The sequence below is a fragment of the Lissotriton helveticus genome, chromosome 9 (genome assembly GCF_964261635.1).
Source record: "Lissotriton helveticus chromosome 9, aLisHel1.1, whole genome shotgun sequence".
In the NCBI taxonomy this organism is placed as follows: domain Eukaryota; kingdom Metazoa; phylum Chordata; class Amphibia; order Caudata; family Salamandridae; genus Lissotriton; species Lissotriton helveticus.
In genome coordinates this window covers 1,160,976,927-1,160,990,305 of record NC_136070.1, presented here as the reverse complement: position 1 = coordinate 1,160,990,305, position 13,379 = coordinate 1,160,976,927, and the positions used below count along the sequence as shown (strand labels likewise).

Here is a 13,379-nt window from a genome sequence, read left to right as displayed (position 1 = left end):
GAAGAGATCTAGGTAGGGATTCCCCGAGGTTCTGAACAACTTTTTCCAAACACTTGTCATTGAGTTCTGATTCATGATACTCTGGTATCGTTCAACTCCTTTCATTCACTGTGGATGACAAATGGGCTTCCATAGCAATGGGCTCTCCTTTGACAGTGCTTGTGATCTCATTCCCTAGTTGTTTAAAAAAAAAAACATGACTATCACACTTTCTGTTTGAGTGAGAACACACACTCCCTTGAGTTTCAGCAGGAGGGTCTGCAGGCCTCATCAGATAGTTCTGAGCTTCTCAACATGGATATAGTTTGTAGATGTCTTTGGAGACAATCGACCGTAGGTGCTTACATGCATCTGTGGTCACTGTGCTGAACAGAAATAAAAGAAAGTATTCTACTTTAAGGCTCACCATCTTCGGTCCTGACTAATTCTGGGCATGGCCTCAATCAGGCTGTAGAAGGCACCTGCGATCTGTAAACGTAAGTCAAGCTCCTGTTGTAACAGGCACATCTTTGGGAGGCAATAGGAGGTTAAAGGGACAGCTGATGGCATCATACTAGAAGTGATTTGAAGAGATTTACTTTCTCTGGGCATAATGAACAAGTTGCTTTCCTTGTCTGGTCTTGTCTTACCTGGTAAAGTCTATCTAGCAGCAGATTCCTTACCTTGGAATTATTCCCAGGCATCAGACTGGATCCGGACATTTTTTTGTGAGCAATGCCCCTGTGCACCAGTAGGTGGCATTGTTTGTTAGGCAGCACACCAGCGCACTGAAGTCAGTTTCTTTTCACAACTTTCAACACCAGGAGGGTGGAGCTACGAGGAATACGGACCACTGGTGTAAAACTAGGGCCCTGAAAGGGGAACAGCCCTCCCCTAGAAATACATTTTCACAGTGGGGAGGATGTGTGGTGGGTCTGTAAACAATCTGCGACTAGATAGAGTCTCTACCAGATAAGGCGTTACAGAAGGCAAGTAACTTGTTCATCAAATAGAGACTTCTAGCCACAGAGTCCTTACCGTAGAATAGATACCCAAGCATGGGTGGAGGAGAGCCTGCAAAACAATCCTGCAGGACAGAATGGGCAAAGTGCTCGCCCCGACGGACCCGACTGTTCAGGTTGTAGTGCTTCGTAAATGGTGCAGAGAGGACCACGTTACTGCCTGGAAGATATCCAGGACCGAGATTTCGCTTGCTATAGCACTGGTCGCAGCCTTTGATCTGCTGGAATGAGCATGCAAACCCTCTAGGGTCTCCTCCTTCGCCAATGAGTATCAGATTTTAATACAGAGCACAAATCATAGGGAGATGGTCTGTTTCTTTGGCCTTTTTGGCAGCTGGCAACATTCTGGTGTTATAGGAAAAAATATTTCTTGGTTGAAAAGCACCAATGTATGGGAACAAATTCCCGGAGGGAAATTGTGAAGATGAATATCAAAAGACAATGTAATGCTCTGGAGCCTCTCTTTTATATGGTGTGGCGTAAAAGATCTGTGGTATGGTGTCCTCTGGGCAATTGGAGTTCTGTGCACTATCACCTCTTTGACATGATTCTCTTTTCTCTTCTTACTGCTGTATCATGATTATCATGGAGCTCCCACTTTAATCACAGGGTAATATACAAGCATGTGAATCTATAAAAAATGTAAATGCTGGAAAAGCAAACCACTGAATATTTAGTGAAGAATCCCTCAATGTGATACGGAGCTATATACACATTATCATACACTTTAAACATGTCCCCACACAAACATTTTGTGTAGAGTGTTGCTAATTAATTTTACAAAATATAAGGATTCACAACTCTTCAGTATATATACACCAATAATGGCTGAAGTTACAACAAAGTAAATGCCTTAACTATTTTGCACAAGACAACATAACTATTTCACAATTATAAAATAAATTAACAATGTAGCAAGCACAACCAATATCTCATGCATATGTCAAGACTGCTAATTCGCAGTATAGGCATCCCGACGTGCCATTTTCTTTCTTGCTGAGACGAGATATCATAAAGCACATTCTGGAATTGAAAACTGCTATATTTTACCAAATTATAACAGTGTCTGAAGTGTTAAACAATAAGTTATGACTGCTCTGAAAAACTTGTTAAGTCAATTTATTGTTTGCACAATATTAAAGTTCTTACATTTTGTAATGTGTAAGAAAGGTTTTACTGGGAAAAGTAATATATTCAGTGTTTCTGATTAACAATCAACTATGTTACCTTTACACTAAACAAAGTCCCCTTTACACCATAAAACCTTATGGGGTAGTTGGACTAAACAAGTAGCTTGTCCCAAACCATTAGGCTTACCTTCACCTAGTCCTGTTTTTTTTTTTTTTTTTAGAGCATTGCCCCCTTTGCATGACGGGGGTCCTAGGGTCTTTATTGCCCTAGAGAGTTATGAGCAGTTACATATATATGTGAAAAATACATAGCTGAAAGTAAACCTAAAGAGGTGATGCATGTTAGTTAGCTGTGTTTAAGAAGCTAAAATCAACCCAAAGTATAATCTTTAATTCTTGCTACCTGCAGTTTGGAGGAGAAGAAACCCGTCTGATAATCAAATGATTGTACCACGTAAGCTTCAGATTACTAACGTGATGTACCTAAGTCACACTGTGGACTCTGATCAAACAGGCACTCACCAGGGAAACCTCTTCCTCGGCCTGGTGGAGGTGGTAATGGCCCGAATGGTCGGGGATACATTGCAGTGGGATAAAAAGGCATGGGAGGTGGAGGCGGGAAAGGAAGCGGGTGGTGCTGCCTGGAGAAATTCAAGCCCTCCAGGATACTCTGCCGCATCTTATCAACCTTGGCAGCCATTTCAGTCTGAAACCAGAGAACACACGTCATTACTAATTACGGATTGCAAAAGTGTTACTGTGAACATGTTTCAATGGTAAAAAACAGTACTACATTTACCTCAATCTTGCAGAGGTTTCGCAACTATCGACACGTTTGACATCTCAGATCAGCGGCTGCAGTCATGACAAATGTATTCAAACTCCTAACTTTTGGTATAAAAGTAAGTTTTACAACTGTGAAACTGCAAGACAACACACCTTTCAAATCAGTTTCCCATACACAAAGCTGTGTGACACCAGATACAAACTTCTGATGCATCCAATAGCTAAAACATTAAGAATGGATTGGTATACAAAATGAAGTTCTATCAGGACTTTAAAATGTTTGTTTACAGTTTTTTTAGAGGAATCTCCTTATTGGGCATACAGGAAGACAATAAGACTCCATTTTAGATTAGTCAAGGTTGAGCATCACATTAAACTGAAAATCACAGCGCACAAAATCTGCCCTGTACTATCGATCGCTGCGATGTCTGAGTAACTACCCTCTGAAACATGTCAGCTTAGGTGGCAATTCCCCGTTTTTAAAAGTTATTGAAACACTGTTTGTGTACCTTATTATAGTCTGTATTTTAAGTATCGCCAGAGTAGAAAAATGCTACTTACGAGTATGCATCTGTTCTTGGCATGTAGGGCTGCAGAACCACACACTATTGCATAGATCACCATCTGGTGGTGGGCCCGGATGATTACACTTTGTTTTTGTCTTGGAAGAGTCTTTGTCTGTTGGATGACTCCTCCTGTAGATCGTAGTACGCATGGGCATCAACTCCATCTTCAGATTGTTTTCGCCATTGGGCAAATGATGAAGTTGTATGGGTATATATAAGGATGTCCATGTATTGTGTATTTAATTAAGATATTACTGGAAGAGCTCTAGGTAGCCGGGGAGGCGGGTGGGGGTGTGTGGTTCCGCAACTCTACATGCCAAGAACAGATGCATACTGGTAAGTAGCATTTTCCGTTCGAGGCATATGGGCTGCAGACCACACACTATTGCATAGATTGCACACAGTTTTCTCCCTTAGCGGCGACCGCCCGTATCTGTTGCAGTAGTTTGTAATGTTTTGAGTACAGCCTGGCCCACACTAGCTTGTTGTTTTTCCTGCACATCTACACAATAGTGTTTTGTAAATGTGTGCGGTGTAGACCATGTAGCTGCTTTACATATATCATCTAATGGTATATTTCCTAGGAATGCCATAGATGCCCCTAATTTACGGGTAGAATGAGCTCTAGGGGGAATGGATAGAGTGTGTTTTGCCGTCTGGTAACAGATTTGAATACACTTAATCCACTTTGCAACGCCTGATTTTGAGATAGGATTGCCTTTGTGTGGAGGAGAAAAGGACACAAACAGTTTTGTTTTACAGAACAGTTTTGTCCTATCAATGTAGTAGAGGAGTGCTCTTTTTATATCTAATGTGTGTAGAGCTCTTTCTGCAACTGTCTGTGGTTGGGAAAAGAAAACGGTCAACTCAATAGATTGGTTGAGGTGGAATGGTGAAATGACTTTTGGCAGAAATTTCGGGTTTGTCTTAAGAACCACTTTATTGTGATGAAGTTGTATAAATGGTTCTTGAATTGTTAATGCCTGAATCTCACTTACTCTTCTGAGTGAGGTAACAGCAACTAGAAATGCAACTTTCCATGTAAGGAACTGTAACTCACACTTATGTAATAGTTCAAATGGAGGACCCATAAGTCTAGTGAGAACAATCTTTAAATTCCATACCAGAGAGGGTGGTATTCTGGGAGGAATTATTCTTTTTAATCCCTCCATAAACGCTTTGATGGCAGGTACTCTAAACAATGACTAATGTTGTATGTTTTGAAGATAAGCTGCTATAGCAGCAAGATGTAACCTGATTGAAGAGTACGCTAAATTACATCTTTGGAGTAGGTAGCATATAATGTTTTGTATAGAAGCATCTAATGGGTTAGTGTTATTTGTGCAATACACAACAAACCTTTTCCACTTTGCTGCGTAGCATGCTCTAGTGGTGGGGCGCCTTGCTTCTTTTATGACATTAATGCAATCAGGCGGAAGATTGAGGTATCCAAATTCTAAGACTTCAGGAGGCAAATCGCTAGATTGAGCTGCATTGGGTCTGGATGCATGATCTCTCCATGGTTCTGTGTTAGTAGATGTGGAGAGAGTTTACATTTTTGATGTGGTACTACTGATAGCTCTAGTAGTGTGGTGTACCACGGTTGTCTTGCCCACGTTGGTGCTATGAGAATCAATGTGAGGGAATGTTGCTGTAGCTTGCATACCACTAATGGAATTAGCGGGAGAGGTGGAAAAGCGTATGTAAATTTGTTTGACCAGCTCATCCATACTGCATTGCCTTTGGACAATGGGTGTGGGTATCTGGCGGCGAAGCTTGGGCATTTGGAGTTGCGGTGTGTGGCAAACAGATCTTTATCTGGCTGTCCCCATTTGTGAAAGAATGGTTGAAGAACTTTCGGATGAAGTTCCCACTCGTGTATCTGTTTTGTTTGACGACTTAACAGATCTGCAACTTGATTGTGAACTCCTGGTAGATGTTCAACTAACCTATCTTTTGAGGAATGGCCCACCTCCATATGCTCTGCGCCAGCCGTGAGAGCTGTACGGAGTGTGTTGTTTTTGGATGTAATACATGGCTGTCATATTGTCTGTACGAACCAGTACAGCCTTTGTTGATGGGTAATGTTCCAGATGATTATTGTGGAGTAACTTTTGTTGCTGTGTCCATGTACCTTGTACTGTGTGTGTTTCTATAAACGCGCACCCCATCCTGGGAGAGATGAGTCTGTGGTTAGCACCACCTGCGGAACAAGCTCTATGAACAGCCAGCCCTTGGAAAGGTTTTTGGTGTTCCACCATTGCAGAGAGCGATCTGTCGGGTCGTCTACCACCACCAGATCAGTTATTTGTTGTTGAGCCTGATTCCACTGACTTGCCAAGCACTCTTGCATGGGGCGCATTTGTAGTCTTGCGTATGGTACTATGAAAATGCAATCATTCCTATTAATTGCATGAACACTCGAGTTGGTAGTGAGTGTTGTGGCTGGAATTTTTGTATAAGAGCTTGCATACTTTGTATCCTTGTGAGATTGGGGTATGCAATTGCTTTCGAGGTATCTGTTGTGGCACCTAGATACTGTTGAGATAGGGATGGTTGGAGGTGTGACTTCTGATTTACTGTGAACCCCAGCTTGTGCAACAGACATATAGTCCGATGTGTGTGCTGTACACATTGGTGGTATGATTTGGATTTTGTTAACCAGTCGTCTAGGTATGGGAAGACATGAATGTTGTCCCTTCTCAAGTGTGCTGCTACTACTGCTAGACACTTTGTAAACACTCGAGGTGCTGTAGTTACTCCAAAAGGGAGTACTTTGAATTGGTAGTGTTGACCTTCTAGTACAAATCGAAGGTACTTTCTGTGAGACTGATGGATAGGAATGTGAAAGTAAGCTTCCTTGAGATCTAAGGTGGCAAGGAAGTCGCCTTGTTTTAACAACGGTAGAACTTGTAATGTGACCATATGGAAATGGTCGGATTGTATGTACAGGTTCAGGGGTCTTAGATCTAGTATAGGTCTGAGGGACCTGTCCTTTTTGGGTATGAAAAAATATAGGGAGTAAACTCCTGTGTTTTGGGACAGGTTCTAGTGCTTTCTTTTGTAATAGAGATGCCACCTCTTGTCTTAGTATGAGATGTTCCTGTGACATGGGACGTTCTCTGGGTGGTATTGTTGGAGGAGTGAAAGTGAGCTCCAGGCAATAACCTGACTGAATTATTTGTCTTACCCATCTGTCTGTGGTGATGGAGTTCCAGACAGGTAGGAACTGTTGTAATCTCCCCCCGACAGGAGTGGAAAGGTCTGGGGGGGATGGAAGGGAAGTCACTGTTTGGGAGCAGAGACATTGCGGTTGTTGTTGCTTCTGCTCTTACTGTTGTTACTTCTATATCCTCCTCTGTAATACCCCCTGCTGGGTGAGGTTTGGGTGGGCGCTTTATAAGAAGAGGAGGTGTTGTCAGTTTGAAAACCCCTGAAGGCGCCTCTATATGAGGAGCGACGAAAGGACGCTCTATAGGTCTGCATTTGTAAAGCTCCCATGGATTTTGCCGTATCTGTATCTTTTTTCATCTTCTCTAGTGCGCCATCAACTGTTGGACCAAAGAGATGTTGCTGGTCAAAGGGTTGATATAAAATACCGGCCTGTACTTCTGGTTCAAACCCAGAGATGCGTAGCCATGCATGTGTACGCAACTGTACTCCCGTATTTATTGCTCTAGAGGCTGTGTCTGCAGTGTCTAATGCACAGCGGATTGAGGTTTTGGGACAGGTTCTAGTGCATTCTTTTGTAATAGAGATGCCACCTCTTGTCTTAGAAGTATGAGATGTTCCTGTGACATGGGACGTTCTCTGGGTGGTATTGTTGGAGGAGTGAAAGTGAGCTCCAGGCAATAACCTGACTGAATTATTTGTCTTACCCATCTGTCTGTGGTGATGGAGTTCCAGACAGGTAGGAACTGTTGTAATCTCCCCCCGACAGCAGTGGAAAGGTCTGGGGGGATGGAAGGGAAGTCACTGTTTGGGAGCAGAGACATTGCGGTTGTTGTTGCTTCTGCTCTTATTGTTGGCACTTCTATATCCTCCTCTGTAATACCCCCTGCTGGGTGAGGTTTGGGTGGGCGCTTTATAAGAAGAGGAGGTGTTGTCAGTTTGAAAACCCCTGCTCTAGAGGCTGTGTCTGCAGTGTCTAATGCACAGCGGATTGAGGTATTTGCAATAACCTTGCCTTCTTGTAATAATAATAATAATCTTTATTGTTTAGTTAATTAAAACCATAACAAAACCAAAAGTGAAAGAAAATTGCCCATTACAATAAAATCGATCAGATTCTTCATAATACATTTTACAACACAAAATTTAAAATGATGCTAGTAGGAGTTATATCAAATTACTCGTCGTTAAAATAGTTAATAATACAGAAAATGTTATTTAAAAATTTCAAGAGCTTTCAGACGCTTTTCAAAGGCTATTAAGAACTTTATCAGTTTGCAATTGATTATAGGGTCTGTTGAGTCTAGAGCGCCAATAATGGCTGATCTACAGGTGCGTAGTCTTTTGACCCTAAAAATGTTCTTTAAGAAGAGCGTACGCTCCCGGTTCAATGTTTTACAGTGGCATATAATATGGATTATATTTTCTTTTGTAGTGCCACATAGTCGACAGGCGTTTGCGTCTGAGCGTTTCCAGACAGGTTCATCTGCCAGAGTTGGTAGTTTGCCAAATCTCACTGCCATCAGCCTTTTTTTTATAAACATAGAATACGTTGATGCTAGGTAGGCAGCCAAGGTGAGATTGTTGTAACTGTTAATCACAGTCCAAGAATGGGAGCGGACAGCAAAGATAGCTTTATCCGTAATTAGTGAGTGAAATTTGGCCGCTTTATTTAGAACCTGCTTAAAGGACGCGAATGGCAGGTTTTTTTCCCACAGGTTTGCAGTGCATGTTTGCTCCAGGGCGCCAGTCAGATATTTGTTTGCTGCAGAGTGTTGATGGCTTTCTAATTCCTGCCATAACAAGCTGTCCAAGGTGTCATTTGTGGAGTTCGTTTTAATTCTATACCATACTCTGATGCTTGTGTAGAGTCTTCCCAGTGACTCGTTCATCAAGCCAAATTCTAAACGCATCTGTGCGGGTGAAGCTGAGCGTGGGAGTTGTAAGACCTTCTTGTAGATTTTTGTGGTACGGCTGTTTAGGGTGTTATCATCCTTGCCCTGCATAGCTATACTAGCATAAGATAGAGTTGGAAGTACTTTGGTTGCCATCACTGTTAGCAGAGGTATAAGCGAGGGGCCTTCCAATTTTTTAGCCAGTGAGCTTAGTGCGAATATTAATGCTCCGGCTCTCTGCTTCATGTATTTTTTTGGGGCGTTTAGAGTGAGTTTGTCGTCGATGTAGTGTCCTAGATATTTATAGTTTGATACTCTTTCCAGTGATTTTTCCTTCAAGCGAGATGTTAAGTTGCGCTGTACGACGGTTGGTTATTGACATAATTTTTGTTTTGGACAGATTCAGAGCAAGGTTATTTACCGTGAAAAATTCTGACGTTACTGCTAGTAGTCTGGACAGGCCCACTTTAGTTAGACTCAGGAGCACAATGTCGTCTGCGTAGGCCAAATGAGTAAGATGAAAATTACCCAGTTTCGGTGCGTGGGCATTGCAGTTGTTTAAATTTCCTGAAAGGTCTGAGATGAATAGATTAAAAAGCTGTGGTGCTAATACGCAACCCTGTTTCAATCCGATCGATGTGTATACTTTTCTTGATAGGTGTGATCCGTCCCCTAGCTTGATTTGTGTCCATGTATCAGTGTGTAGAATAGGAGCAGCCCCCTCAGTAATTTCTCAGGTATGGCCCAATCTCTCAGCTTAGCCCTTAATAGCTTGAGATCAACGCTATCGAATGCCGCCTTCAGGTCGATAAAACAGAGGTTCAGGGCCTGCTTCGAACGCTGGCATTTTTTCTGCTATCATGGTTATTGTTAATATATTTGACGTAGTTCCGATGCCGGCTCTGAATCCAGTTTGATTTATTGGGATCATGGCTTTATCACCTGCCCAATTTACCAGGTCTTTTAAAAGGAGAGAGGCAAAAAATTTCGCTTCAATATCCTGGAGTGATATTAGGCGATAATTTAACGGGTTAGCTCTGTCTCCTCCTTTATATATTGGCGTGATGATAGAACCTTTCCAGCTATCAGGAATACAGTTGTAACTTTGAACATAGCCAAAAAGTTCTTCAAGATGTGGGCCCCAAAAATCTGGTGCTTCCTTAAAGGCAATTTGCGGGGTGCCATTCGGGCCCGGCGCTCCGTTAGTTTTTTCCTTTCTGATGATGGTGATAATCTCATCAGCCGTGTACCAGCCATCTGTGGCTTCAATGGGTGGAGTTTTCCTTTGGGCCATTGTTGTTCGGTTGGTATGGCAATGTTCTTCGCTGCTGTTTAAATGCGGGTCCGATTATCCCATTTACTGCCCAGGAGCATTCCTTTGGTTTTCTTCAACTTTTGTCGACAAGGATGACCATACCGTTTCTTGGATATTCGAGGTCAGTACATGTCATGGCCTTGTCAGCTGGTTTATTATGTTCCAAAATTTATTTGAGTCCTGTAGCTTAGAGCTGGCTAGTACATTAATCCAGAACTCGTAATTCGCCTTCTTTTTTTGCTCCCAAATCCTTTTTTTATATAATTTTCTTTGGACAAGGAAAGTATTCAAATAGCTCGGGTCGTTCGCTTTTAGTTGCAGGTTTTTTTGGCTTCTGCGTAGAGCCCTTCTTTGTTCGTGTAGTGCCAAAGGCAGGTTCTTTGTCGGGTGCTTATTTTTTGCCACTGTTTTAATTGGTTTCATTTTTTACTTTAATTTCTCAAGAAAAAGACACCAGGCTTGTATCTTATCCGTTGTAGCTCTTTTCATCTCTTGCAGTGCGGCCTCTATTGTTGAAGTCCACTTCAGTTTATTCGAACTGTTCCAGTGTATTAGTTTCTGGTTAATTGTTCCTAGCTGACCCTCGAGGGAATACTCTGGTTGCAGTGTTTCTGCAAAAAAGTTGAGTTTCAGGTGTTGCATGCTATGATCGCTCATTGGTGTATATTCGATGTAAAAGGTGAGTACTGGAGGGAGCAATGGAAGACTTACTATAGTAAAATCCAATGTAGATTGACTATAAGGACCGTAAAACGTTTTCTTTGGTGGGTTGTCTTTCTCTGTCCTACCATTCAATACTAGCATGCCTAGGTACTCTAGCTCCGTTACTAAGTGAGTAGCTAGGCTGTCCTTTCGGCTCTTTGTTGCGCCAGTTGCCTGCTGGGGGACGTTTCAATGTATGTTCTCTGAGGTTAGTATCTCATCTTCCTCTGGTGTGTAAATGAGATTGGAGTTAAAATCTCCCATTAAGATAATTTTCCAAGTTGGTTCAGAACATCGAAGATTTAGTATTTTCTTGCATAATAAATCGTTTTTTGTCTTTTTTACTTGAAGATTTGGTTGAGTGTAATAATTGATCAGTATTGTCGTTTTATGACCGTACTGGTTCTGGCCTGATAATTTAATTAGCTTGAAGCTTGAATCTGGCGATTGGAGTTGTTCTGTCTTGATTTTTAGTGCAGTAGACACATATACTGATAGGCCACTGATTGCTCTCCCGTAGGTTTTAAATTTTTTCGCTGGCACCGTATAGTGGATATAACCTGACAGTGCAATTTCTTCCTGCAGCTATGTCTCTTGCAGGGCAATTATATCGCGTTGTCCCATTTGTCCAAGGCAAGACCGTCCTCCAGCAGTCTTTTTGCGCCCGCTATATTCCATGAGATAATATGTATATTGTTTTTTACTGCTTTATTTCTTTCGGGGCCGTTCGGTCAGTTAGACCGTTTATTATTTAGTATACTGGGAAGCCATTTCCAGGTGTCAATTGTTGTTAACGGTTCCGCTTTAACTAGGTCGGTCTCTTCGCATGCAGGTTCTGCATCGCTTCGGCCTTTGGCGTTTTGTAGTATAGAATAGACTGATTTTTTCGGGGCAAGGACCGCCAGTCTCCTTGTAAGTTGCGGGCAGCTGTTTATCTGTAAAGGTTGCGGGTATCTTGGGGCTATTGGCTGTGATAGTTGGATGCCCCATGCTTGGAATATCTCAGTTTTCCCTAGAATAGATTGCACTATGGCAGCGGATTTCCATGTTGTCATTGTTTGTTCGTTCGTTGTTGAATTAGTGCTTTTTAAGAATTGAACCCGGGCTAAGTCGGACAATTTGATGGCGCTTAGATCCTTAATTTCTTCCATCAATTTTAAGATGTTGGTCCTGTTTAGGATATCATGACTGCCTTGGGTCAAGTACTCCGGAGTGAAAATAATTTGGAAGCTAACGTTGTCTGCTTTGATGGTATCTGATATTGGCTTTGTTGCTGCCTCTTCACTTGGCCGTGACATTTCATTGTTAGTAATACGGAAGCTCAGCTTTGTCTGGGCCAGGTTGCGCTGGGTATCAGATGTTGAATTGAAGGTATCTGATATTGGCTTAATTGCTGCCTCTTCGCTTGACCGTGACATTTCGTTGTTAACACAGAAGCTCAGCTTTGTCTGGGTCGGATTGCACTGGGTATCAGATGTTGAAATGTGGGAGATTGACCCAGGTTTTTGGGCAGTGACATGTATTCCCTCTTGGTAGACTATTTTTGTATTGTTGGCTTTGAAGCAGTGCTTTTCAGTTTCGCTCTCTCTCTCCTTCTGTAGTTGGCTACTAACGCATTCTTGAACATCTTTATTTCCCCCATGATGTTCTCGTAGTTGAGCATTTTTGGATTTTAATGATGGTGTTGTGTTGAGTGAGTGCTTCCAACAAGCCGAGTTTATTGGTTCCATGACCGGCATCGGGTCTTTAGATGATCGCCCATTTAAAGAGCTCTTTGACTGCTCATTATCCGTTTGGACGATAGCTTTGTTGTTGTCAGTCGCCGGGGATGTTTTGTGTTCTGTCTCTTTTGCTGGCAAGCTGGTCAATTTTGCGGCGAGCTTTTGCTCGTATGTTTGCGTCGATTGGCGGATTTGCTGAGATCCCAGTGAGCTTTGGGTCTTGGGTTCCATGGTTGGTGAGGTTGTGTTAATAAGTTGTCTGCTGGCTCCTGCTGTTGCATCTTGAATAGTGTCCCTTATGCCGGCCTCTGTCGTATTTTGTATATGATGGTTTAAAAATATTGGATAAATACTGTGACATCGGTGCACGTCTTCTTCCATTTTTTTATTTTTTGCTTTTCTTTCTTTTGTCTTTTCGTTAATCTTTGTTTCGTTAACTTGACAGTGGTAGATTCCGTCGTTGGTTTTTCAGTTGTGTCGTCGCTGATTATATTGATCGCGTGCTTAGATGTCTGTAATTCAAGTGTTTTTTCTTCGGGAGGGCTATTGCTACCGATTTGTTGATCTTCGGGTTTGGCGCTGTTTAGGCTATCAGTGGCTTCATCGCGGCTAATTGCTAGTTTGTTTAGATTAATGATCTGATCAAGGACCGTTGGTAGGGTGCTCAATTTATCAAGAATTGGGCCGCAAGGGCAAGTTTGATGTTGTTCGGTAGAGTTAGCTTGGGCTCTTTTAATTAAGGTGTTAAGGTTATCCAATTTTGTATTTATTCCAGCTATGTAGGATGCAATTATATTCATCAAATCAAATTGGATGTCCAACTTGTCGGATTGCATTGTTAGCGTCGCCGTAGCTGTTTGTAGGGCGTGTATTTGGAAATTGTTATGTTCCTTCGCGTTATTGAATGGAGCTTGTTGCCCAGAAGGGACCGTAGAACCGTGTGCAAGATTGTTATTGCTCAGAACTGGTGGGTATGGGGCCTCATCTACCTTGAGCTTTACGGGTTCTGCATTGGATTTTTTCTGGTTCAGCCGTTGGTCAGGGGCTTTTTCGGGTGATAGCTCTCTCTCTTTAATTTTGTCATTGGCTAGT

General features: G+C 42.2%; 1 protein-coding gene across 2 annotated transcripts in view; it reads right to left on the bottom strand.

The window, feature by feature from the left end:
• FAM120A (family with sequence similarity 120 member A) overlaps positions 1-13,379 on the bottom strand; it is a 401,275-nt gene that overhangs the window by 34,881 nt on the left and 353,015 nt on the right. For both annotated transcript variants that reach the window (XM_078661614.1, XM_078661613.1), the window contains exon 14: positions 2,654-2,837. In XM_078661614.1, the coding sequence (XP_078517740.1) occupies positions 2,654-2,837 (184 nt within the window). The remainder of the gene's footprint in view (positions 1-2,653; positions 2,838-13,379) is intronic.